This window comes from Vicugna pacos, chromosome 21 (assembly GCF_048564905.1).
Source record: "Vicugna pacos chromosome 21, VicPac4, whole genome shotgun sequence".
NCBI lineage: Eukaryota > Metazoa > Chordata > Mammalia > Artiodactyla > Camelidae > Vicugna > Vicugna pacos.
In genome coordinates this window covers 32,365,684-32,392,283 of record NC_133007.1, presented here as the reverse complement: position 1 = coordinate 32,392,283, position 26,600 = coordinate 32,365,684, and the positions used below count along the sequence as shown (strand labels likewise).

General features: G+C 53.4%; 1 protein-coding gene across 3 annotated transcripts in view; it reads right to left on the bottom strand.

Moving 5' to 3' along the window:
* Positions 1–23,319, bottom strand: part of ZC3H18 (zinc finger CCCH-type containing 18) — a 46,464-nt gene extending 23,145 nt beyond the window's left edge. For 2 of the 3 annotated variants that reach the window (XM_072946786.1, XM_072946788.1), the window contains exons 1-7: positions 23,139–23,319; positions 16,320–16,912; positions 10,423–10,507; positions 9,604–9,672; positions 2,349–2,497; positions 1,932–2,024; positions 936–1,093 (exon numbers count right to left, since the gene is read on the bottom strand). In XM_072946786.1, coding sequence (XP_072802887.1) covers positions 936–1,093; positions 1,932–2,024; positions 2,349–2,497; positions 9,604–9,672; positions 10,423–10,507; positions 16,320–16,898 — 1,133 coding nt within the window. In that variant the 5' untranslated portion in view covers positions 16,899–16,912; positions 23,139–23,319. The remainder of the gene's footprint in view (positions 1–935; positions 1,094–1,931; positions 2,025–2,348; positions 2,498–9,603; positions 9,673–10,422; positions 10,508–16,319; positions 16,913–23,138) is intronic. The other variant, XM_072946787.1, reaches the window with a different exon arrangement.
* Between the last annotated feature and the right edge of the window lie 3,281 nt (positions 23,320–26,600).

Here is a 26,600-nt window from a genome sequence, read left to right as displayed (position 1 = left end):
TGCAGCCCTAACTGCAGCCGCACTACTGCACATGCAGAATTAGAAAACATCCGAGTTCAGCTCTCACGTCCTTGACCTCTAATCCTTCCACCTGAGCCACGACAGGTGTGGCCCTCCCGAGCTTCCTGCCCGCAGAGCGCCTGGCGGGGTGTGGCCTGGAATGCAAGGCCTTGAAACAACCTTGGGGGTCTGGGTCAGCACAACTGAATCTGGAAACACAGGCATGTATGTGTCCCTCTTCCTGAGCCTTTTACTGTCATTTCAGCCAGAAATCAGTGGTTTTTGTTTTCTGGTAGCAAACCCAAGTGCACAGAGTCACTGCAAGACTTAAGACGATGCTGAAACTGGCCGGTGACCAGAGCCCACACCACACTGGCCGCTCAGGAGAGACGTGGCCTGTAATGCCCCTTCCCGGCAGCTGGACTGGTTACACTACACATTTCCTCGAGATCTGACCCAGGTCTCCAACCACATCAACTTCTGCAACCGTGTTTTAAAAAGACCAGCAATAAAATGTCTGGAAGAAATGAGGAAGACGGCATTGACGATGAGGAGGGTCACACCTGTCACACTCCCAGATGTCAGTGACAAACTTTCCTGGGTCCTGGGGAGCTTGGGGAAGGGTGGGGAGGAGCCTTGTGTTACGGGGCTCCAGCTGTTAAAGAACAGCTGTAAAGACTCTCAGATATGATAGGAACCCAAATGGGTGGAAGCCCACCCCAGGCACATGTCCTCCACGGAAGCAAGACGAGGAGGAAAGTCAACTGCACAGTGTCTGAGATGGGTCGGGATGCCGCTCTCAGTGCAGGGAGAGGGACAGGGCTCGGCCCCTACACGCTAGGGGCCACGTGCTGCTGCTCTCAGAGCCCGAGCCCACACAGCAGGGGACAGCTGCGTTCTCTGTCAACGGGGAGGGGGGCCGAAGTGTTCCTTACGCTGTATCTCTGACATCTCTCGTGATGCGGTAATTCCAGTCTCGGAAAACTTCATTTTCTTTGTCAAACTCCCGTTCATCTTCGCCAATGGTCACTGTAAATCTTTTCTCTTCAAAATCAGGTTCCTGTTCTTTTCGAATGGTTGCTTTTTTTAAAACCTACCATTGTAAGAAGAAAGAAGCCAACACGAGTTACTGTTAGGAACACAGAGGGAGTCCTGTCCTGACTTGACCCATGAAGCCTGGGCTGGCGTGGCTGGAGGGCCTTGCAGGAGAGCACGCGTGGCTGATGCGAGCCCAAGCTCTGTGCCGGGGACGGACACGGGACCCACGCGCCTCTCGGGGGGACGGGAGCACGCCGTCCTCGCAGGCACAGCTGCAGCAGCGCTCGGGCAGAGGGGCGGAGCGGGGGCTCCCTACTACTAGTCCGGGTGCCGGAGCAGGGGCTCCAGACACGTGCCCTGGGAGGACAGAGCGGAGAGGTCGGTGAGCGCGTCCCGCAAGAGAGGCCCTGAGCCAGCCAGCCTCAGAGGAAAGCAGGGCCGGGGGCGGGCGGGGCTCTGCCCTAGCCCGTCATCCTGGTGGAGAGAGCAGGCCTGGAGGCCGTGAGCCTGGACCCCCAGGACCGGGAAGCAGCCTGGACTGGGGGTGGGACGAGGGGTGTTCTCTAGGGAGACAGGACCGCGTGCCAGATGCACGGGCCACTCTGGGGAACACTGTGTGCTCTCTAGGGAGCGGCCCAGTGCTGGCTGAGCCACATGCAGGCAGCAGGCCGGGCTCCTGACTGGGCCTCCCCAGCCTATGAGGCTCTGTCATGGCCCAGCAAGCCTCTGAGACAGGCAGATGTCGTTTTCCGCTCTCTACTTCTTCAGAGAAGTGACAGAAACACGCCCTCACTCCAGAGGCCTCACTGAGCTCTGACTGCCGTCCCAGGTCAAAGGCAGGCTTCTTTCGCACACGGGCCGCCACTACTGCCTGTCTGCGCAGGCTCTGTTACCTCCTTTGCGTGCCGGAGTCCTCGCTCCCAGGCGCTCTCGGTGGGGGGCTCTGGAGGGGGTGGAGGCAAAACTTCATCGACTCCCGGCCCACCCTGTTAAGGGACGAGAAGGGAGGAGTTAAGGGATCAAGCAAACTTCCAGACCTCTGAAGAACCAGAGGAGCAGAACACCAGCTAACACGACAGCGGCCACACTGCCCGCTGTCTCCTCCGGGCCTTGCTCTGCCCGACTCGGCTGCCCCGGGGCCAGGGCGCCCTCTGCTGGAGACAACCCGAGCACCGGGGGAGGGGGTGGCTCTGGGGCCCTGGCGCCACAGAGGTCCCTGAGACACAAGGCGTATGAATGTGCTTCATGTTGGAGATTCACAAACAGAGCTTAGATGTGATCTGCCAGCAACGAAAGAGGCGTTCACGCACCCAAGGGCTGGCAGGCATCAGAGGGTGCGGTCCGAGGGGCGGGGCGCCGTTGGGCGGGAAGGGCTCCGCCTTGGTGATGAGGGAGTAGTTGCCCTTGTCGTTGACTCCGGGGTGGATAAACCTGCAGTTCATCCCCCAGGTGCAGTTCCCTACGGAAACAAAAGGCAGGTCAGAAGGGGCCACGGCCCAAGCACTCCAGCACACAGGTCAGCTGCCCACCTGCTCTGCCTGCCGCAGCCTGTGGGGCAGGAGCAGGAGTAGCAGCCACGCGGGGGGCTCGGGATGTGCCAGGCTGCTGGTGGAACCCTCTCCACCCTACAAGGTGCGTGAGCCTGAGTGGGGACGGACCCAAAGACCGGCAACGTCCCATGAGCGCAGGGCAGCAGGCCTGCGAGGTCTGGGCCGACCTGCAAGGAGCACCTCCTAAAGGGGCCGGGTCCCTGCTCCGTAGTCACCATGTGCACAGTTCATTCTCCAGAAAAACAGCAGAATCTGAGAGCCTCCCAGCCAGCCAGGGCGGCCTGAGCTCTGGGCACTGCCCAGCACACAAATGGCCCGGCGAGGCTTGCAGGTGCGCCCACGGGGTCGTTGTTCTGGCTCAGAAGACACTCGTGCTGACACAGAAACCGACAAGCTCTGGGACCTGAGGCCAGCGGTCTGTGCCAGCTCTGAGTGTCTGCGCTTCCCCTATCAACCACGCCAGGGTGTTTCTAATACTTCAAAAAATGTGCCAGAGAGAAAACACATGGACGACTATAATAAACTGGGTGTTTACACTTTACAACAAATGATAAAAAGGTCAACTTTTAGCATTATTCAGCAACAGAACACCAAGATTATTAAAAAAAAAAACCCACTTGACTTTTTAGCACAGAAGGCAGGATGCCTAGTTTTAATTTAGTATGTGAGTGAATCACTGTTTTTAAAATTTAACTTTTTGAATAGGTAATATGTACACAAGTTCAAAAATAAATACGGCATACAATATCTAAGTAGTTTTAAAAAATATTTTCGGAGGGTGGGTATAGCTCAGTGGTGGAGTGCATGAGGTTCTGGGTTCAATCCCTGGTACCTCCTCTAAAAAATAAATAAACCTAATTACCACACACACACCCCAATTTTTTTTTCATTGGGTTAGCATGTAGTTAAATTTTAAATTACCTTTTAATATATATTCACTTTTAAACATGATACTCCACTTGAATATTTGTTTGTATAGTGTAAATTAAAGAGAAATAATCATTTGGTATTTAGGGAAAACGCTGTATCTTACCTTTTAAACATTACGAGTGTTTAAATTTGTATTAAAACCAACTTAAGGGGGAGGCTATAGCTCCATGGTAGAGTGCATGCTTAGCATGCATGAGGTCCTGGGTTCAATTCCCAGTACCTCCTCTAAAAATAAATAAACCTAATTACCGCCCCCTAAACCCCCCAAAACAAAACAAATTAAAAAAAACAACTTAATAATATACTGCTCTGAATTAAATATGAAATAAAGTATGCTTAAAATTACTTCTCTGGGAATGCAAAAATGACTGATCAACTTTTAAAATTACTAAAAGTGTCTGAGAGGTCACATATCTGTCAGAGGCTGGGAAATATACTGGGAAATATACTGGGCTGGGAAATATAGGGGGTTCAAAATCCCGGAGACCCAGAGGTTTTAAAGAAAAAAGACTGTGCAGTCAATACATCTCAATAACAAATTCCAAAACACTATGGGCTACTTCACCACTTGACTCTTAAACAAACTAGTTGAAAAAAATACCAAAAGCTCATTGTACAAAACTCGCAGGTTCAGTAAAGTATTAACAATATAAACCACAGCTTTTCTATAATTTTAAAATCTAAAATATATATGTAGGTGGTGGACAAATGAATGCTATTCTGTTCTTTTTGTATTTAAAACTTCCAAAACAAAACAAAAACCTCAGCTGTGAGCCCACCGATGAGGAAGAACTCTCACCACCCGCTGGCCGGGCAGGGGAGGAGGCGGAGCGGGTGGGTGCGAGGGTGAGTGAGGAGGGAGGGAGGCCCCTGCCCCAGGCTGTGCTAAGGACCACCTGCGCATTTGTCCTGACCCTGACCTCCCACTAGGGGGGAAGACTGCTCCAGGAAGGAGTGTGGCCGGCTGTACACACGAGGACAGGCGTCCCACAAATGCAGGCAAAAAGAGCAGCAAGAACAGTACAATCCCGTCAGCCTTTTAAAAAATGAATTTTTAACTGTGTAGAAAAAAGTCTGGAAGGACACACCCAAACGGTTACCACCTCGATTCTGTCAGTACATGCTACTTTCGTGATTCAAAAAAGCATCTGTTTGGGGAAAAAATTCTCCAGGAAATGGAAGCAAAAATACATTAACTCGTTTTAAAACTGCATCGTCTTCTGCTTCTAAATGAAACTTCACAAACACAAAACTGATGTGGACTGTGATCGAGGCTAGACAAATAAACAGACTTACAATTCTGTAAGGACGCTACACGGGGCGGATGCGAGCCTGGCGGGAGGGCAGGAGAGGAGGCGCGGCTTGCCTGGCGGGTGGGGGGCCAAGCCTCTTCCCCGCATGCACATGGGGCTTCAAAGGCACTGATTAGGTTCTGTTTCTTAACGGAAGTGGGGGGCACATCAGAAATCGCTTCTTTTATTATTCTTTATGTCTGTGTGGCTGTATTATTTTACATGTGAAATATTTCATAATAAAACTAATAAAAGGAGCACACATGAACAAAAGTACCCCAATACTCTAAGAGGCACTCGGTGGCCTCCCGTCTGCAGTGCCCACCAGCCGCAGTGTCGCCCTGCCAGGGGTTGACCCGTCTACCTGCCCATCAGGGCCCCGACCCACTTCTTCCTGCTTACACCACACACTCTGATGAGCCTTGCTTTTTTTCACTAAACAATATTCCTACAAAAAAGGAACCTGCGTGCTCAAAGGCAACAAACCCAAAGTCCATCAGTGAGACACACACAGTCCAAAGAAAGCTCACCTGGGTCTCTCAGCAGAAACTAAGGAACCCAACACAGAGGCGAGAGGAAAGGAAAGCACACCCCACACTGCAGCCCCAGGAGCCCACCTCGCTCACCGAGTGAAGCGTCAGGACAAGAGAAAGTGCCCGTGTCTGCGGGCACACGTGTGAGCGTGGGTGCGCGGTGGCTCCAGACACACGCCCAGAGCCTGCGGGTCTGACTGCCGGCCTGAAGGCACTTACACGCTGCACATCGCTGCACTCCCAGTGCATCCTACAGCAGCTGAGATAACTTTACAATATCTGCTTTCCGTGCAAAACACTTGCTTCACACTAACGTTTTAAACAAAGCCCTCCTTATTTAAATACTCCTTGGTCCTGTTTCCTGTTAGTCTGAATCACTCAGAGTAACAGATACAGGGACTGTCAAAATAAAGTTTAAAGTGCTTCATGGTTTTAAAAAGTACTTCCTGGGGAGGGTATAACTCAAGTGGTAGAGAGCGTGCTTGGCAAACACAAGGTCCTGGGTTCAGTCCCCAGTACCTCCTCTAAAAAAAAAATAAGTAAACCTAATCCCCCCACCAAAATTTTTTTTAAAATACTTCCTACAAGGAAAGTAGAATATATACAAATCTAATAAATAATGAAGGACCAACCCAAGATCTACAAATGCTCACTCTAACAGGCATAAAATCCAACGAACCACGACAAGTGAACCTCGAGTGACAGAGCAAAGGAGCTCAAGCACTTTCCCCTTTCACAGAGAACTGCGGCCAACGGGCAGGCACTGCGGGCATCTCCAGCAGGATCCTGACGCAGTTCAACTTCTTCAAGGAATGTGTTCACTGTGGCAGCCGAAATAATGAAAACAGTTTCTGGGCTGCTTCTTTTACAAAGACTTGAAACCAGCAGTTCTCATAACTTTTTGGTCTCAGGACCCCAAAGAGCCTTTGTAACGATTATATTTGATACTTACTGTGAAAATTAAAACTGAGAACATTTAAGGGCATGAAATATAACATATGTAACTAACGTTAACAATACTTGTTAACATAAGTGTTTTAGGAAAAGATACTTTAAAAACACTCAGGGATGAGCGGCATTATCTTCCTTTTTGCACGTCTCTTTAGTTTTGACGTGAGAATAGGACCCTCAAGCTGGCATCTGTGCTCCATTTGCTGTGATGGGCTGTGTGGTGAAGCAGGCGAGGAGAAGCCAGCCTCACCCAGAGGCACAGCTGGATAGGGTGGGGCGGACGGCCTTTTCAGCAGCCGGCGTGTTGTCTGAGGCTTCGTCATGGTCAGCCGCAGCCCTACCACTGAACTTCTCCGCCTCTTCTACTGAAGTCCACTGGTCCCTCGTGGCCTGGGAATGGCCTTCTCCCCAGGAATGATTTTGTAACACCATGTAACAGTCATTTGGAAAAGTCCTCAAACTCTGCGAAGCTGTCACAGTCTCCAAAATTCTGATTTCACTTGAGAGCCTGAACTTCACCAGCACAGACTGTCAGCTGGTCTCCTGGGCGTGTCCTGGAGGGACCTGGCCCCGAGGCGCGTCCTGGCTCCCATGAGACGCCCCAGCACCTCAGTGAGAGCAGAGGGGCTCCATGCACACTTGTAGTTTCATCACATGGAATATCAAAAGACGTGGTGAGGGGTCTGGCTGAGGTGACGGAAATATTCTAAAGCTGGGTTGAAGTGATGGAAGCACAACTTGGTGAATTAATAAAAATCATCGAATCGTACACTTAAAACGAGTGAATTTTATGGCATGTAAATGAGACCTCAAAAAGTTATTTAAAAGAAGACCTGTACTCCAAGGTAAAGTCTACCTGTGATTCTTCCTGCTCTACCACAGATACTGCCAAACGAGTTCTGCCACCAGTGTGGTCTGAGTCTAACGAGACCTCTGACCGCAGGGGCCCTGAGTCTCAAGGGGTCCACAGAGCACACTTTGAGATCTGCTGCACTGAGCACAAAAGAGAATGCAGGGGTTAAAAAATGTGCAATAAACCATCCCTCCCAAGAAGATACACAAATGGCCAAAAAGCACATGGAAAGATGCTCAGCACCACTAACCACAGGGAAACGACACCACCTCACACCCAGTACGACACTTCCCATGACAAAACCAGAAAACGCCAGGAGTTGACAAGGAGGAGAACCTGAAGCCTGGGTGTGGTGGTGGGGTGCAAATGGTGCACCACCATGGACAACAGTGGGGGGTTCCTCAAAACATTAAAAATACAACTACCACATGACCCAGCAACCCCACTTTTGGGTGTGTACTCAGCAGACTTGAAAGCAGAGTCTTGAACAGACACGTGTGCACCCACATTCGCAGGAGCATCACTCCTGACAGCTGACAGGCAGGAGCAAGCCCTGTGTCCATCGGCGGGTGACGGGTAAGCAGAAAGCGGCCCATCATACGGGGAGTACTATCGGTCTAAAAATGAAATCCTGACACCTGCTACAGCAGGATGAAACTTGAGGACACCATGCTGACTGAAAGAAGCCGATCACAAATGGACAAACCCTGCAAGACTGCACTTACAGCAGGCACCTAGAGAAGTCAGACACAAAGACAGAAAACAGAAGGGCAGGTGCCAAGGATGGTGGGGGCGGGTGCTGAGTCCACGTCTAATGGAGACAGCTGCAGTTTTCCAGGATGGAGAGTTGTGCAGGTGGGCGGTGACAGGAGCCACAATATGAAGGTGCTCAACGCCAATGAACCGGACATTTTAAAATGGGCAGGATGGTAAGTTTTATATTGTGTATTTTACCACAATTTTAAAATTAGGGGAAAGGGAAAGGGAGACTAGGAAGGAGCAGACGCAGGAGGCCGGCCCACAGAACGGGCAGTGCGCTGCCGACAGCCGGAAGATCGGAGACTCCAAGTAGCACCCCCTTTAAGAAAGTGCTGTTTGTGCCTCTTTGGATAGAACTTCACGTCTTGATGACTCAACCTGAACACATGAGAGGTGAAAATACGTCCTAAACAAAGCACTGGTGCTTTAAAATGTTCCACTTTGTACTCCCCAGTGTACTTTGTAGTCAATGGCCACGAACAGCACTGTGTCCATTCGGGCAAAGCAACAGTTAATCTGCAGATCATAACACGTAATAGAAATATAGCTAAAACACTTTTTAAAAACAAAATTTTCAAATTAAGATATAATTCATCTATCCTAAAAGACCCCCACTTAAGTGCACAATTAGTGGGTTTCAGTACTTTCACAAAGTTGTGCAATCATCACCTCTAATTCCAGAACATTCCATCACCCAAAAAGGAAACCTCGTACTCAACGGCTACCCCTTCCCTTCCAGCGCAGACAGTGACGACCTGCTCTGTCTCATGGCCCTGCCGGCCCTGGACGCTCACGGACGTGGACGTGCAACAGGGGCCTTTGAGATGGGCTTCCTTCAACGGGCACAGCCCCCCAGGGCTCCTCCACGTCATGGGGTCAGGCCTCCCACCGCACACATGGATCGTGCTCTGTCTCTCCCCTCACGAGCGAAGGGATGCCCGGATAGCGCCCACTCCGCAGCTGCTGCGGACACTCGCGCCCCAGCCTCCGGGAGGCCTAGGCTTCCGCTCCTCTCCCGACCACCAGGCAGGGGCCGCTGGGTCCGCGGCCGCTGCACACGGCACGCTGAGGGGACGGGCCCCAGGCAGCCGCACCACTGCTGGCTCCCAGCAGCAGGCGCGCGGCTGCCTTCTCCGCATCCTCACCAAACACAACAGACTTCGTTGTATTCCTAAAGTGACTCTCTTGCTGCTGGAGGGAACCGCAGTAGTTTTCTTTCTAGAACGTACTGTGCGCTCGTCGTGTCCTCAGGCTGGCTCTGCGGCCTTCCCGCGTGCACAGGGCACTGGCTACATAGGGAAACCACCATGTGGACATCTGACTCAGATGAGCCAGACTGTCCCCAGTGGCAGAAAGCAGCAGCATGGAAATAGCACAGCCAAGAGGACATGCCCCAAGGATGAGCTGCCCAGGGCCCCCAGCTCCCAGGCATCCTCACCACCAGGCCATCTTGGCACTCAGGACAGGCTCATTCCAGGGCCACCCACAGGATGGGGCTCCAGCGCCCAACGTCCCCGCCCTCCCCGGGCAGGCAGCCGCGCTCCGGTGAGCCTTGGCATGACCACTCTCTGTCCCTCAAAGCCTCCCCCTTCCTTCCGGCTTCACAGCAGGACTCTGGATCCAGAAGAAAGAAGTCTGGCCTCTGGAGCAGAGGGGCTTTGAGGTACTAAAGAGAGGGAACATCGTATATTTTGTACCTTTAACCTGGCCTCTGAATGGTATGGAATTTGGTATTGGTGGAGCAGTGGACAATGGTGTCACAACGTCTGGAAAAGAAGTACAGGAAGCTGTGGTGAACGTTAGGCCGCGTGGGGAGCCGGCTCAGCGGGTAGGTCGTCTAGGGTCAGGGCGAACCACGGGCAAGAGCAAACGCCTTCTGCCAGCGTGTGAGGAGGAGCTACGGCGACGTGCCCACCAGCGCTGCGCCCAGAGCGGCCCTGACACACAGGCTGCCGTCTCCACGCCAAGTCTCCAGGACTTTAATGCCCACTGCTCACCAGCCCTTGTCACAGTGCCACCTGTCACAACTACTTGACTCACTCTGTCCACTTTTCAGGACGGATGGCTGGCTTTCAAAGGCCATGCCTCAGCTATTTCGAGATCCACGCCAGATGAAAGATATGCTTCTGAGACATCTTGCAGGAAAGAGGGAATTGTCCTCACAGAGGTGGGAAAATGTCAAAACTGGCAGCTTGGGGCATGTGGCCTTCTAAAAAGGACCGTTTAGAAAGAGCTGACATTGCCTACAGTAAAGAGGAGGTCTGCGCTGAGCAGCAGGGCCAGGAGCCTTAGCAAGAGATAGGTGGGCTGGCCCGGCTCCGGAGTCCTGAAAGCAGCCTATGAAAGGGTCCACTGTCTGACATCAACGTGCCGCTGCTGCCGCCGCCACCACCATAGGCCCCGAGGACAGCCCTGAGCAGGCCCCAGGGCGCCCGACCAGACTGAACCAGCACCCGTCCTGGGAGAAGCCAGGCCACGTGGACGGGCCATGCCAAGGCTCTCACCCAGACAATTACCTTTCATGAAGAATCGGCAGGTGGGACGAGGCCTCACCTTCCTGTCACTGGGGTCCTTCACTTCACCCTCTTCCAGGTCATCATCCTGAAACAGAGGACAATGTGACTTGAAGAGAGACTTGTCTTAACAAAGGGAAGAGGCGGGAGGGGCATCTACCAACCAGCGTGCTTTCACCAAACCAGAAAGGGTGCGTTCCCGAGGTCCGGGTCCTGGCCACTCACCAGTTCACGTGCATTTCCCAAACCTCATCCACACAACGGGGATGTCTCAGAGCTCACCTCCAAGACTGAGGCACCACACCAAAGGATACTCCTACAAGTTCTGTTAGCAGTTCTGAGCAGGACATGGTTACCCTTCAGGTTTTCAATATTTTGTACAGTAAAACAAAATATTGTATGTCCTTTAAATTAGATGCCTCCCTCTAATTTAAAAGTCTAGGGGCAGGGAGGAGGAAAGTTAGGTGGCTCAGGCCAGTGAGTGGGCCCACCATTAGCTCAGACCTGGGCCCTTCTCTTCTTGTTCTTGGTCCAGAGTTCCTAACCCTGGCTCTAGAGTGACGCAGGAGACTTTAAAGACCAAAGCTTGAGTGGGTCTCTCCCCAGGGATTCCAAAGAGCAGCAGAGAGCTTAGACAAATGCTCTGCACAACCCACCCCTAGCCCCCACTGCCCCAGGGCCATCTGCACCCCAGAGTTGAGACCCTGCACCCCTGGGATCGCCCCTAGCAGACAAGCATCCAGCCACCTGACTGAAATCTGTCAGTATGTCCAGGATGGGGCCCCTCACTGCCCCTTCTCATCCTGTCCAAGGTACCCTAGTACAGTCGATGAAAGGGATCTCAAGCAGGGCGGACCCCACTCCCCCATCTTCCTCAGCACCGCCTCGTCTGAACTATCGCTCTGTCCCAGCTGGCCTGGGGACACTCCCTGACAGGGGTCCACACTTCTGAGCTCTCCACATTGCCGTGACCTTCTCAAGTCCAGCCTGGCCACATTCTAGCCTGGGATGAGGAACAGAGTGACTGTGTGTCAGCAGTCAGGATGCACAGGCAGGGCACCAGATTGGGGTGAAGAGCTGTTTCTGCAGGGATGTTACTCTCCATGTTCACAAGAGCAGAGAGCTGGGGAGCGGTCACCGGGGCTGCCGAGGGTGCCCTGGGATACTCCAAGGCCTAACAGACAAAACAAGCAATAAATCACCCAGCAGTAGAAGGTCCTCACCTGCCAACTAACTGTGTGTTTAGCACGATGGCGTTTCAGGTGATGACAAATAAAAGGAGTACCGGAATCTTAGAGAGTTTCTTGCAAACATAACTCAAGAAAGGGATCTCTGAAGCCAGACTGCCAGCACTTAGCTGTTCCATCAGGTCAGATGTGTGATTAATGGGTAGGAATTCTGACCTGGCGACCCTTGACGATGTGATCGAGAGCAGGGGCCCTAGCGGTCCAGTCAGAAGTAGGCCTGTGGGTCTACAGAAGGCCAGGCGACAAGGACACTGACGACTAGCCTGGGGGGAGAGCGCCAGGCCTGCCACAGTGTGCAAGCCTGGGAGGAACTCCAGCCCACTGGCAGCGTGCCGCTGGGGTGGGCACGAACCAGCATGTTCACCTTGAAGGTCCTTATTTATAGCAGACACGCAGTGGGGAGGCCTGAGTTTGAATCCTGCCTGTGTGACTGCAGATGCCCCGACCCCAAGCCTTGGTCTACCCAATGGGTTGTGCCAGGCTGAAGCCCACCACACGTGGAGCTTGGGCGCAGGGCCCCGTGTACACAGGAGCAGAGAGAGCTCACCCTGGCACAACCACCAGGTCCCACCAGAATCCCCTTGAACCCCAGATTCTGCACCTGCAAAATGGGGTAATAATACAGGCTGTAATCCCTCACTCAAAACCCCTGGAGCCAGACGTGGTTTGGTAATTCAGACGTGTTCCGGCTTTAGAAAGGGGTCTGGAGCAGCTGTCCCCGTCCTGCGGGGGACGAAGCCAACAGCTTGGCACCACTTAGTCCCTCAGGGGCTGCGCTGCACGGCCTCCTTCCTTGATGGAGGCGCAGGCAGTGGCTTCCTTGGCTTCCTCAAGGGGACAGATGCTGGGAAGCATCTGAGTGGCATCCAGCGGAGTGAGTGCAGTGACGTGTCCCCAGGAAGCCTGAGTGGTGCGGGAAGCCCTTTGGCAGAAGATACTATGTATCCAGACACAGAAAGAGCAGGTGCTTCTGAACAGGACAAAACACAAAGTACCACTGCAAGGAAAATGCTTCAAAGCACTTTTATGTGGGTGGACCCAGAGCTATCACTTCTGACCAGGCCACTGTCCTGCCATCTCTGAGAGGCCAGCATACAGTGTGAGAGTCACCGATGAAAGGAAGGGAACAAAACGTACTCCACCCTCTCCTGGGGGATGGCATACTCTCGGGGGCTGAAGTTCTGTTCACCAGATGACAAGTAAGATATAAAAACAGAAACCAAGGAATTGAGCAAAGGAGAGGATGGGGAGACCAGACAGTGGGGCTGGCGTCTGTAAAGGCAAATCAAAGACCCTTGAAGAACATTCGATCTACTCAGCAGCCTCCGAAGGAAGCAGTAGTTCTGGCGAGACGAACCGGAGGCGCTGGTCTAAGAGAGGAAGACCGCGCGCAGCGCAAGGCCACGGTGGTGGCTCCGGCGCTCTTCTGAGAGACACGCAGGGAGCAGAAACAAAACCACACGTTTCTAGTCCTCCTAAGTGTGGCATCCTGCATGGGCACGACTACTGATTAGACAGGGCTCACCGTGGTTCAGGCGTCAGGGTCCTCAGGTCCCCTCGACGCCCCCTCCACAAATAAGCCAGTGCTGCTAACAGCTGGCCCACCACCCTATTTGCAAAATCCCATCCCCACCGCACAAGGAAGTAGCATTTCCAGAAAGGCATCTGCTTCTGAGGGCAGCACACAAAAAACATATAAAGGTAACTCAAGGCCTGAGTTATAAACTGTGGTTTAGACAAAAAAATTTCAAGGGTTTATTGTACAAATTGATGTCATTATCACGGAAACTCTCAGCAGACTAGAAGAGTTGAGGAGGGTGGGGGTGACTCCCTCCCAAACCAGTTCACCTGTCCCAGTGACCCCCAATCTAACCCTAACCTACAAGGAAAAGTGCTTCTGAGTTAAGAGGAGAATAAATCACAGGGCCTTTTAGACTCTTCCACTCAGCTTGCTGTTCCCAGCAATTCTGGGCCTGATGCTATGGGCAGGAAATGGGCAGACAGGCAGGAGGGGCTGCTGGGCACGGAGAAGCTCAGAGGCTTCCGTGAATGTACATCTTCGAGGTATACACTAAACTACACATTTCCTCCTCACAAAAACATCCAGGTAGTTCACCTCTGATACCTGGAAGGTGACAGGGAAAAAGCCCTCTGGGATGGGTACTTCCCACTAGGACCAGAAGCTACCTGGCAGGGACTTGAACTAAAGGGGACTAGACCAAAGCCTGCTGGAAGGAAGCAGGCTGTTCATGGACCCAAGCACACACCTCTAGTTCCCTCTCCATCTTGGGAAAGAAAGATACAAGTGTATGCTTGTGGATACACGGGATCCTGACAGGGAAGGAAGGGCCAGAACCGGGACAGAGAGAGCAGGAAGACGGCCCAGCAGCAGTGATTCAGACGCCAGCTGACGCGTGTCTACGCCGGGCTCTGCCAACGCAGGCTCAGGCTGGTGCTGGTCACCCACGCGCAGTGCCAGACTGCCCTCTGTTCGGAAGGCTCTCCAGTGCAGACGTCCCGCCCACCACCATGCCTCATCTCGATGGCACTCAACTTGGCATGCCCCAGAGCACTGCCTCCAAGGTGCCAGGTGCTAGGGATGGAGGGAGCCAGCCACACAGGGGCCGGACTCGGGAACTCGTGTTCTTGGAGGAGCAGGTGCGGGGAAGCAGCAGAGACACACGCACTAATGGCCTGGTTACTTCAGACTGTGTGTGGAAGCACCACAACGGTGCCCAGGCAGATCTAACAGGAGAGCCAGGGGCGGTAGGCAGGAGGCCTACAGAAAGGAGGTGACACTGAGGCCAGTAATTACAGGGTGTGGAGGAGCCCGCAGTCACAGGCACGGGCAAGAGCAAAAATAACCCAGAGGAGCTCCTGGAAGGCAGGTGCGCTCCTGCGAAGGCCAAAGTCTCCATTCACAGTGCCCAGCCCCGTGCAGGCCCACCGGTCCCCAAGGATGGGGGACAGTTACACCCCCAGTGCGTCACAGTGAGCCTGGCACACCGCGGGGCCCGCAGAGCTGAGTGGAGCTGTTCCAGTTGGGCTGTGGGGGCCTCACTGGAGGTGCCAGGCAGGCACAAGTCCGTTCGACTGGCCAACCAGGCGGGGTCGGTGGGCAAGGGGGCTCCAATGCTGCCCCGGGGGAGACCAACAAAGCTGGACGCGGCAGGAACGCCACGGCGCAGCGAGGCTCAGGTCCCTGCGACTGAACACTGGCAGCAGAGGAGGCGAAGTCTGCTACCATGCGTTCAGCAGCGGAAGCAAGCAGCATCTGCAGCTGGGCCTTCCTAACGGGACACACGGCGCCCAGAACCGCCGGCCACGGCGCCCCCCGCTGCCGGGACCCCTCACCTTCCTAGTGGCTTTTCTCTCCGTAAACTGAAAAATCAAACTCACAGGTGACCTCAACCAGTGACTTCACCTTCCACTCCCAAATTCCACCCAAACTGATTCACTGGAGTCTCTCGGCATCTCTTTCCCTCTGGCAACCCTGCTGCCAGGGTTAACTTTCTAAAGGGAGCTTGGAAAGGAGCTGGAGCTGGCAAAACCTGAGGACAGTTGCATGATCAGGTCTCGACAATACCACTTTCAATAAGATAATATTAAGCAAAGGCTATTAATACGTGAGACCACCTCCTAAACTTAAGTTATGAGAGTATCTAAACCCCTAAGCTTTAACTACACACGCATGCCCCACAAATTCTGTCCCTGTGAACCGACAAGCACGTCTTTTAAGACCAGGCACACGCGTGGCTGTGCGGCACTGCCTCACCTTCCAGGACAGAGCTGCCCGTGAAGCTGCAGCTGCGCGCCTGGACAGCAACCTCTCCCTCCTTAACACAGGGCCCTCCTGAGGGGTACTCCTCAGGCCCACCTCTCTCCACAATGACTCTCAACCAGGATCGCCCCCCAGGATGCTTAACACTCCAGATCCTTTCCCTCTGCTCTGCCTCCCTCTCCCCTCCTTTGAGTACAAGCTTTACTCAGTAGGGCTTCAGGCTCTGCCCCCCAAACTCAACCTCTTAAACGATGGTGATTAAAGTTCTTTCAACAGGATCATCTGTCATAAAAACCCAAACAACCCACATCTAAGATGATCATTACCAGTTACCTTCTCCTTACCCTGAAGGCCAGGTGAATGTAAGTAAGTTCTAAGGATGTGACAGCTTGGTCAAAACCCAAGGTGTTCTGATGCGCAACCCCATTTTATCCAGTGAGGGCCTTTTTAGGGATACTTCCATAGAAGCTGGGGCCCGCATCAGACAAGAGGCCATGGGGCAAAGAAAAAAATGAATAAAAGAACAGACGAAACTGGAAGGAAGGAGTTTTTCAGCCTCAAGAAAATAACAAGAACTGAAACCCACAGAGGTTCTAGTTGACTGCTAACTCAAGTACTACTCTGAGACAGTGAAGACAAAGGGTGAAAACTACTGCCTGTTAAAAAACTCCAGAATTTTAATACGACCAGACGGATGAGCGAGGAGGGCCTGTGGAACTCCCGCCAGCTACCGACTGGCAGTTTCTCAATCCAGCCTATTTCTCCTGGATTTTTAGCACTGCCTGACCCCCACGGCAAGTGCTCCCAGGACAGCCCTCCCCTGCCCCACAGCCCTCCAGCGCGCTCCTCCCTGCCCCTGTCCCCACACTCACGTCGATCTCCCCGTCATCGATCTCCCCGTCGTCATCCTCTTTCTTCCTCTCCTTGGCAGCCTCCAGGGGCTCCCTGTCCTCCACACCAGGGGCACCTGCCTTCCCCTCCTCCCCGGGGGCCCCGTCCCCCCTCTCGTCATCATCCTCGGGCCCGGCCTTCTCGCCGTCGTCCTCCTGCAGGGCGGGGGCCGGCTCCTCGGGGACCTCCTCATCGTAGTCCAGCTCATGCTCGTCCAGCTCCCTGGTGACCGACGAGGCCTCGTCCCTCAGGTCACTGGTGCAGTCTTCCTCCCCGCCGTCCCCCTCCTCCACAGGCGGGGGGCTGGCCAGGCCCCCGCTCAGCTCCTGAGCCTCAGAGTCCTGGTCCTCCTCGTCAGAGTGACTCTCTTCTTCCTCCTGGCTCAGTCCCGGGGCACCGTGGTCCTCATCCTCCAAATCAGAAGCCTTCCCCCCAGCTCCGTCCAAGTCCTGGTCAGACCCACTTTCCCTCAAAATGTCATCGTCCGAGAGCCCCTGCTGCTCCTCTTCTTCGTCCTCCGGAGAGCGAGGGTCCCGTTCAGGGCTCTCGGCCACATCCATCGGTACTCACACTTCTGCAAAAGACAGAGACACAGAGTCACAGCATTTAGCAGAATGGAAGGGAAATCTCGCTCTGGTTTCCCTGGCCCCACACTCACTCCTGACACACAGTCTGCTGGGCCCTGCACAGCTCCTCCAGATCGCACTGCATAGACCACCGCTGCTGGTCACCGCACACAAGGCCTCCACGAGGCGGGACCAGCCGGGAAGAGGCCCGCCTGCCCGCTTTCACAGAGCAGCCCGACGGCTAACAGAAAGTGAGAAATAAGATGTGAACTGCAAGGGCCAGCTTTCTGGATCCCTAGAATGAATTAATTACTTCTGCAATTCAGGAAAACTTGCATTATGCATGAGCTGGTCACACTGAAGGCACGAGCCTGGCCATTGTTCTGAAGAGTCTGAAGGAGAAACCGGGCCCATCTTCAGGAGTTCCCGGGATGCGGGCTGTCTCCCGTTCCTGAACACGCTTCTCCAAGTATGGCCCTGATGGCCACGTCAGAACCACTTGGGATGATCTTTAGAAATGCAGACACTGGGCCTCCCACACACCTGTGTACTGAGGCTGCCAAGGGATGCCCAGAGGCCTCAGTGCACCGTGATTCTGGTAGGATAGTTGAGAATCACCGTTCCAGGACAGGCACGCCGTGGGAAAGGACTCTGGCAGAAAACTTTACATATTTAAGTAGTTTCTTTTTAAAAAGCAAACAAACAAAAAATTTGTCATTTTAGGTTTCATTTCTAGTTTCACTATCTAGACTTAATTACAAAGTAACTGTTTTCTGCTCTTCCCACCTCAGTGTGCAAAGACAGGATGCTGTTCCATTAGTTTTAAATGCAGGCTGCAGAAGTGGGGTAGGAGCGTGTGCGCCTGAAATCAAATTGCCCATAAGTAAACTTTTACCATCCACCATTGCGAGGTGTAGCAAGTAACTGTCTAACCAGTGTGAAGCAACAACAACAGTAAAGGATTCAGTGTTCACCTGATTCTTCAAAATTTTTGATTTAAAATAATGAGTGCCACACTCATACTACTCGGTGCCTCAGTGAGATGTGGAAACACACACGTTTGTGTACTATATAAATAATATAAAGTTATTGTATACATTTATATAAATAAAGATTAAAAATATATCTTTTAAACTTATACTTTCAAAAGAACCTGTGTTTAAAGATGAACATACCAAGAGTTGGTATTTGAATCCACAGTTACATTTTTTTTTGCTGTTAATGGAAATTATTTAAATTCAGCACACACTAGGACAAATCACTTAAAATCCATCATTTATAAGTAAACCAAATGGTTAGCAGTAGTAGACATTTACAAGCCATTCAAAGTCACTTAAAAGCAGACAGTTTTGAAAAGGATTCGCTTTTCAGTTTTCTCATTACCCTATGCAGAGGTAGGACTACTGGAAAGAATCATTACAAACTTGGCCCCAAAGAGGTGTATTTTGCTGCCCCATAGCTTCCTGGCCTCCTTGTCACCACACATGTCACTCCCGCAGCCCAGGGCGATGAGCAAGGGGAGAGTACTACCGAGACAGGGCCGGCTAATGAGGGTTCACAGCCTCAACTCTCACGGACGGCCACGGGGCACCGCAGCACCGGTGCAGATGGGTCCTGGGCTGTGTCACGCCAGACGCAGGAACTCTCACAGAAGGGCAGGGGCTTCTGCTGCCCGGTTGCTTAGGCTGGCAACTGGGACCCTGTGGCCCGGCGGTCACGCCAAAATGCACCGAGCCCCATCACACCACTGCTGGGGACCTGGCAGGTTTAATCCTCAGTGTGCAGTCTAAAGGAAACCCCAGAAACCAAGTTACCTCTTCAGTCAATCAACTGGTAAAAAAAAATTAAGTGTCCCCTTAAACTAGTTTAAAACCCACACAACTGACACTCAAAACTCGTAGCACACCACCTGCTCACAGCACAGAGGCTCGATCCCGGTAACTTGATAACAGCCCCTTCCTGGGGCCCAGGTGCCAACAGGTTTGCACTTGGGTTTCACCGTTATGATTAGGTCCAACCAAAAGGCGCTTTCTCTCCTGGCAAACTGGAATTTAAATTCTAGGGTAAGAAGTGGAAGAAAAAGATCGCCTAACTTCAAATACGTGAGCTCACAGCTGTGGGCCAGCAAAGCAGGCAGTCCATCTGGCAGCTGCCGCGTCTTTGTGGGACAGAGGGGCAGTGCAGCGTGGGGCTCCCGAGCGAGAACCAGAGTCCCAGCTCTCCTGCCTCCCAGCCTTTGGGTCTTGGACGAATGACGCAAACTAGCCAGACCCCAGCTTCTTCATTTGAAGTATGCGGACAGCAGCAGCCGTGTTACGTCCTCGCGCCCATTCGATGAGATGAGCCCTGTAACACGCTCAGCACGTGCTCCACACAGTTCACATGGGATTAACATGCACACAAGTATCGGTAACCCTCAACTTGTGAAACCCACACCCTTTCCCCTCATCAGACTGAGTTCAACTCTCCTGCGGTGCCTGGGAGCAATTCACCCAACAAACCCCAGAACCTAAACGTGCAAGACTATGTCACTAAAACAACCTCTGCAATGAAGTCAACAGGCCCCACATCTGCTGAGAGACTTGTCCTCTGCCAGACACCTGACCCACTCCGTCACAACAACCTTCCAAATAAGTGACGTTCCCCCCAAGAGAGAAGGAAACCTAGGCCACATGGCCACTGGGCGCGGTCCCGGGACTGCATCTCAGAGCTGCTGCCAGAGCGTGTGCCCAGACCCAGAGCTGGATCTACGCGTGAACGGGCTCCTGCTACCTGCTAGGACCCAACCCCAACTGACCGCCACTGTTTCTATAAAATGGGACCTGAATTCCAAACTGACTTTGCAAATTCTTTTCTGGACCACAGTCCTTACATAAACTGGGGGCTTCTACTGAATCAGGAGAGTCTGCCTGCTGTCCTCTCCTCCCTTCTGAAGGTCTGTGCTGAGCCATCCAGCTTCCTACCACAGCCTTTCCAGAACCAAAACCACACACTTTCAGAGATGGAAAAGTGTATGAACTATGTAGACTATTGGTAAAAAGGAGTGATGACCACATGGGAATTGAACTTGGGATGCCAGTCACTAACTTTTTTATTTTAAACCTGTCTGAAGTTTGAACCTTAGGCACTTAAACTAAAGATGAATCAAACAAAAGAAAGCCCCCAAAGGTGCACACCTCTATACTGACACCACAGGAAACGCTGACTCAAATGAAAATCCAAGGCCGCTGTACTGTGCATGGAAAAGAAGTACCCTGAGAGCCTGTTTGTGCCCCCAGTTTGAATGATGGAAACCATGTCAGCAGTCCAAGCACAAGAAAACTTCCCTGCTCTCAAGGGCAGGTTTCAGCATTGACCAGAAAAGAAGATGGAGGAGCGCACAGTCCCGAGTATACCTGCTCCCGTCAAGGGGGCGGGGGACTGGCGCTGTCAAAGGTGCTCAGCCTTTCAGGGAGCATTGGTGGCTTTGAGAATCTGATGACTGGGATGGTTCCTCTCCCAAGAAAAACCTGGAGGTACACCATTTATCTTCCACTTCAGAGAGTTTAAAACTTGAGGTCCACCGTCACCCCCAGATAAAGAACTCTTACCCTTAGCATGTTGTACGTTACTCTATTACATACCCATACTCACCACACTGTACATGACTATCTGTTTGCAAAAGTCTGTAGAGACGCCCCCCTGCCCCTCACGAAGTACCTGTGTGGAAGGGCTCAGACTCACTTGCGTTCCGCGAGCTCAGCAAACGGCTGGCACTTAGTAGCAGAACTACCACATCCATAACTTATTGTCTAAACTCGGGGACGGGTTTGCGACTGAAAGGGGCCACTGTTACCAACCACAACAGGCATGAAAATGGGCTGTCCCGGGCACACCAGAACACACAGGCACCTACAGGAGGCCTTGACAATTTCCTGAGGAAAGGAGTCACATCTCTTTTCTCTATGGGACCTCCTGGGATTTTACAATCTGAGGCCACGCATAGGTGAATATCTCACAGAGGAAACATGTCAGAGAATCTACCTGCTTATCAGAAGCAACCTGAGTCACACTGGCTGCAAACAAGAGGAGTGTCACCGGGGGTCAGGAGATGGTTTCTGTTCCAGGACTCACTCTGGGCAAGTTAATTGGCTCTCTGGGCATCAGCATCCTGCTCTGAGGTGAATTCAATCTGACACACATCTGAGTACATGCTCCCTGTCAGGTGCCAGGAAAAACATGTGGTCTGTTAAGTGCACACAACAAAATGTGGGGGTCCTCTGAGCACGTCTTCACCAGCTCCCAGGCTCACGATTTTTACTCAGTTTGTTCTTCTCACACAATCACCCTGTAACCCAGCATTCTTGGCCAAGTTTAAAACTCTTTAGTCCTTTGATCCACAAGATAGTGAACTTGCCTGGAGAAGAAACTAACACATGTCCGTCATCATGTCTCTAAAGCATACTATGTTTGGCAGACAGCGGCCGGTAAATGCCTCCTGAACAGATGACAAAGCCTCAGTACTTGATAAACCACCTGCTGCACACCAGGAAGAAATGTGAAATAAGCGCCTGGCTTTCAGAAGACCGCCCTACCCTCAGACCCAGAGCGCGTGCCGTCTCATTTCCCAGCAGGCATTCTGGGAGGCACCCTGACTCCCACGGCACTGCTACAGTACAGAACATTTGGGAACTTCTCTTTCCAAGTGACCTTTAGAACCTGCAGAACACTGCCCTGGCACTCTCAGTGGCAGCAAACCTTCCTCCTCTCGAGGCGGGTCACTTTGAGAAACTGCAGGAGGCTGTTCAGAGCCTGGTCTACTAAGTAGGGTGAGTTCCCAAGCCAGATGAGATGATTCTTGGTCAAACATGGGGTGAGACTTGCTTCCTCAGATGGCTTACATATTTACCTCCTAAACCTCCTAGGACTTCTAAAGAGGTTCTGGCAGAGGAGCACCAATGAAATACAAGCATCACCTTCCAGGGTAACAACTTCTGACAGAGCAGTCCCTACGTCAGCGCCCAAGAGCTGGTACATCTGGTTAGAATTCGGATTTGTAACTTCATAGATTTACAACATCCAGAGGAAGTCAAAGTTGGTGACAGAAAGCACCCCAAACTGACCAGGCCTGACACCAAACAACTCCTTGGGGAGGAAGCACTCACCTTAAGATGACCTGTAAAAAAGGGGGAAAACTTCTGCTCTCTGGAATTGATTCCACAGAGCTTTCTTACAATGTTTGATGGTTTCCCATCCAAAACTCAGAAGAGTTCCAGCCTCTGAGACACATCTGACTGGTTTCCAGAGCTGGCTGGGCTCCACACATGTGCTCAGACTGTAAAATCCTCAGGCAGAGACTTCCCTGCCAGGGAAGTGGGAATCAGCCTGGCTCCAGGCTCACCCTGAGAATCCCAACCTCTGCTCTGGGAAAGGACTGCTCCACAGGCAACATGAAAGAGATGAGCCTCAAAATAGAAACAATGAGAGCCATTGCTATGCTTCTAACACTCTCTTCTCCCATTCTTCCCAACGGATCTGAAGACCGACCTACTCTTTCAGAGGTGGAGCTGAACAGCTCATTTAAGATGATTAGCCACTCTACCCGGCAAACTCAGCTGTTACATAAAGTATTCAGGAAAACTTAAGTTTTAGCAGGAGCAGGGCTGGAAGTCCTGAAATCTTCTCCCAGCAAGGACCCGGCAGCCTCTGGGCTCTTAACCAAAGGGGTAAGGAAGTCACTCTGGAGAGTGGCGCGCGTCTTAGGCCACAGCCAACGTCCAACTTGTGGCCGCCAGGAAGCCGAGGGAGCAAGTTGCAGGAGGCTAGGAAAGCTCAAAGCTCCCGAAGAGCCTATCCCCAGCTCGGAGAACGAATCCACGCGCCTCCCTCTGCCGCCCCACGTCTTTGTAGGCGGCAAAGAGCGCTACGCGAATGTCCCGGAAGAGGAATGACAGCTTTGAGAGAATCAACCCCACGGCAGGACGCGGAGGTAGCCGCCGGGCGCTTGGGCTGAGGAGATTTCAGGGACCCTGGCCAGGTCGTCGCGGACGGGAAGCGGGATCGTGCCTGGGTCGGCCTCCCCTTCCAGGGGCTCAAGAGCCACGCTTCGGCCGGTGGGCAGCCTGGAGCGCTCCCCGGAGGCGGAGGCGGCAAGGCTCCGGGGCCTCGGCTCCGCGCCGCCGCCACGCTCCCCGCTCGGCCGCCTCGGCCTCCTCCTCCCGCCGACCCGGCCTCCCAGCCGCCGCCACCGCTTACCTCAGCGCGAGGACGGGGAGGGGGGCCACGGCTCCGCGGGGGTTGGGGCGGTGCGGGGAAGACGTCCCTCGGTCCTTCCGCTCCTCACAGGCTCCGACTTGAGGCGCGACGCGGGCGGAACAAACGGGCTCCACTACCCTCGGGGGCCGGCCATTGTGCGACGTCATCAGGCCGCGACGGTTGTCCTGCGGCCCGGCGGGCTTCCTTGACTCGCCCCGCCCTCCGCCTGCTTCCTTCCGGCCTCCTCGCTGCCGCCTCCGCGAGGCCCCGCCCCCGCGGCGCGCGCCCGCCCGAGCCCGCCACGGCGTAGGCGCGCCTTCGGCCCCGCCCCCCGGGGGGCGGGTCTCTGAGCGCGCGCACCGCCCGATGAGCCGCGGGGAGGGCTGCCCGCGCCACGCGGCCACGTGACGGGCGAGCGCGGGTTCGCGCCAGGCGACTGGCGCTGCGGGCGGGACCCCGCGATCCCGGGGCTCCGAGCTCATCTCTCCGGCGAGCCTGAGGAGCTCCCGCGCCACGGGGCGTGCGCGCCCAGCAAAGAGTTAATCCTGTTCGAGAAATGAGCTTAAAGATCAATGATGAAGCATTTTAAACTGTTCCCGTGGGATTGGCTAGCTCCTCACTCTATTCCACGTATCAGTTCAACACAAACTGACTGTTTTCGAGATACTGAGGTTTAAGTCTCAAAGCCTAAGCATTTTAGACTGTTTCCGGGCGACTAAATAGCTCTTACTTTATCAAATACAATCAGTTCAACACAAAATCTTATCATTTTTTTGAGATGCTGAGTTTAAATGTCAGAGCTTAAACATTTTTAACTGTCGCCAATGTTAAGAAACAATAGGCCCAAAGCGGAGTCACTAACTCCACCAAGACTTAACAGCTCATCTGATGGAAGTTTCAGCCTCTCCCAGGGGTGGAAACTGAAACCCCATCATCCTGGAACTTTCTGGTCAGCACCAAGGAGGTGATCTGCCTAAGAGCCCCTGCCTGCTGTCCCCCCGGGGAAGGTGACTTTGTCTGAACAATGGCCCTCCTAGCGCCTGTGAGAACCTCGGCTTTGCACAGCTCCTAGAGGCCTTTCCACGTGCTAGGTGGGATGCTTTCTGGTTCATAAATTGTTGAATAAAGCTAATTAGATCTTCAGATTAACTCAGCTGAATTTATTTTACACAGCTTTCTTAAAAAATAACCAGCGCAGCATAAAGCTTAATCATTTTTGAGATACTGAGTTTAAATATCAAAGCTTAAAGCGTTTTTGAGTTAAAATTTTAAAAAACATTTTTTACACAATTTTAAGTTATTTGCCATTTAGTTATTACAAAATATTGGCTATATTCCCCATGTCGTACAATACATCCTTGAGCCTGTCTTACACTCCGAAGCTTAACATTTTAAACCATTTCTGTGGGAATAAACAACTCCGCATCTTGCTAAACGTGATCAGCTTAACACAAAGTCACCTTTCCTTGACCAGAAGGACGTCCTGTGGCATTTGGGGCGTGTTTGAAGCCTTCACGGCCTCACAGAACCGTCCCACAGAGGCTCAGAATCTCCCTGCTGGAGGAGGGACCCACACTAGAGGGACCCGGGCTTGGTCGAACACCTTGCTTTCCTTGCCTTAAAACTCTTGGTCATTTTTGAACAAGGGCCCGTGTTTTCATCTTGCACTGGACCCTGCAAATTCTGTGGCTGGCCCTGGGGGTACCTAGGGGTTTGAGAGCCCCATCTCTCTGCTCCAGAGAGCCCGCAGTGAGCACAAAGAAGATCCCCTCCTCAGGGCAGCCCGCCCCATCCAGCCCACTAAGGCAAGTGTCTGCACACAGAGGAGTTGACTGGGCTCCCGCATACTTGCCCGTGTTATCCGTATGAGCAAGGGAAGAAATGAGCGCGTAGACAGAGCTAACCCATGACCCGGCCATGCCACCCCCAGAGCAATGAAACCCTGTACGGGAACGTTCCAGCAGTGTTATTGACAACAGCCGCGGAGTGAAAACAGCCTGGATGTCCTTCAGCAGACGGTGAATCAACAGACTGTGGTCCGTGCATGAAGCAGAATGCTGTTCAGCCCTATGAAAGGGCGACGTCTGTAAAAGAGGAGACACCAGATGCCAGCCCCGGTGGGACACAGAAGGGGGAGGGGCTCTCAGCAGAGCCCGGCCACGCTGGCACCCTGACCCCGGACTCCCACCCACCACAGCCATGAGAAGTTAGTGTGAGTTGTTTAAGCTCCCCGGTGCTTTCTGCTGGTCCCTGCGGTCTTCCCCAGGCGGGCACTTCCCCTTAAGCCCCAGCTGTTGAGCCTCGTCTCCTCAGCTCAGCAAGGCTGTGCCTCCTGCTTCTGTCCCCAAGGCCAGAGTGGTGTGGGGCTCACTTTGTCCCCTGCCTTCCCCAGGGCTTTCCCAGCCGGCCCCCAAGTGCTTCAACGTGTGTGTCTTGATGGTTTTGCCCAGCTTTTGTGGTTGTCGTTAACACAGGTGAGCTCGACACAAGGGCTTTTGACTGAAAGCCGCGCTTGGGAAGTGAGTATGCAGGACGAATCCACCAGAGGACTCACCTCTCCAAGCGGCCCAATGCCCACCAGCCTCCACTGCTGTCTGCGGCTGTCACCAGAGGGCGCGCCAGCCCAGGGTTCTGGGGCCCCGGGCCGGGTGGGCCTCACGCTTCTGGACTTCCACAAGCCATCTGTCCCTGCACTTGCTCCCGGTCGAGTGGTGAGGGGCACGGGAGGGCACCAGCTCGTGCACACACACACCCCTTCATCCAAACTGCCACTCACATCACAGCCCCTACCCAGATGCAGTGAGAGGCTGCAGAGGGGTGGGCTCCACCGTTAGGGGTGTTGACCCCCGTGGGACGCCTGTCCCCTCCAGGCTCCATCCCGACCTCCGAGGGGTCCCAGCACTGATCCCACCCGGCCTCCTTCCCTCCCTGGAGACGTTCGGGGCCACTCTTACGCCCCGCAGAGCAGTGGCCACCTGCCTCCGCTTGTCTGACGAGGTCTGCAGGCCCCCAGGAGGCTGGGGAGGGACTCCCAGGACCCCTCACTGGAGGTTTTGGGCTTCATGTGTTTTTGCCGCCCTGGCACTCGGCAGCGCCTCCACACGCTGGTTCTGGTGAGTGAATGAATGAGTGAATGGATGTGGAACTAAGGGGCGAAGGGCAGCCCAGCTCCCCCCTCGCAGCCTTTAGCAGCAGCCGGAGACTTCTTCCCACGGTGACAGCTTGCACACGGCACTTTCACACCCTGACACCCTCCTGCACCTTGGCCACCAGTAGAGCCCACGGGGCCCATGTGCCACGCCGAGGTGCAACCAACAGCTTCCTGTCTCGGAAAACAAGTTGCCTGTGGTGCTCAGGCTCCAAGACAGCCGCTAGGAACCCCACCCGCCTGCCGCAGGGTTCGCGGCCTTGGGGACCGAGTGTGGGAAGGACCCCGTGATGCAGGTGGCCCTTCTGTGGGGC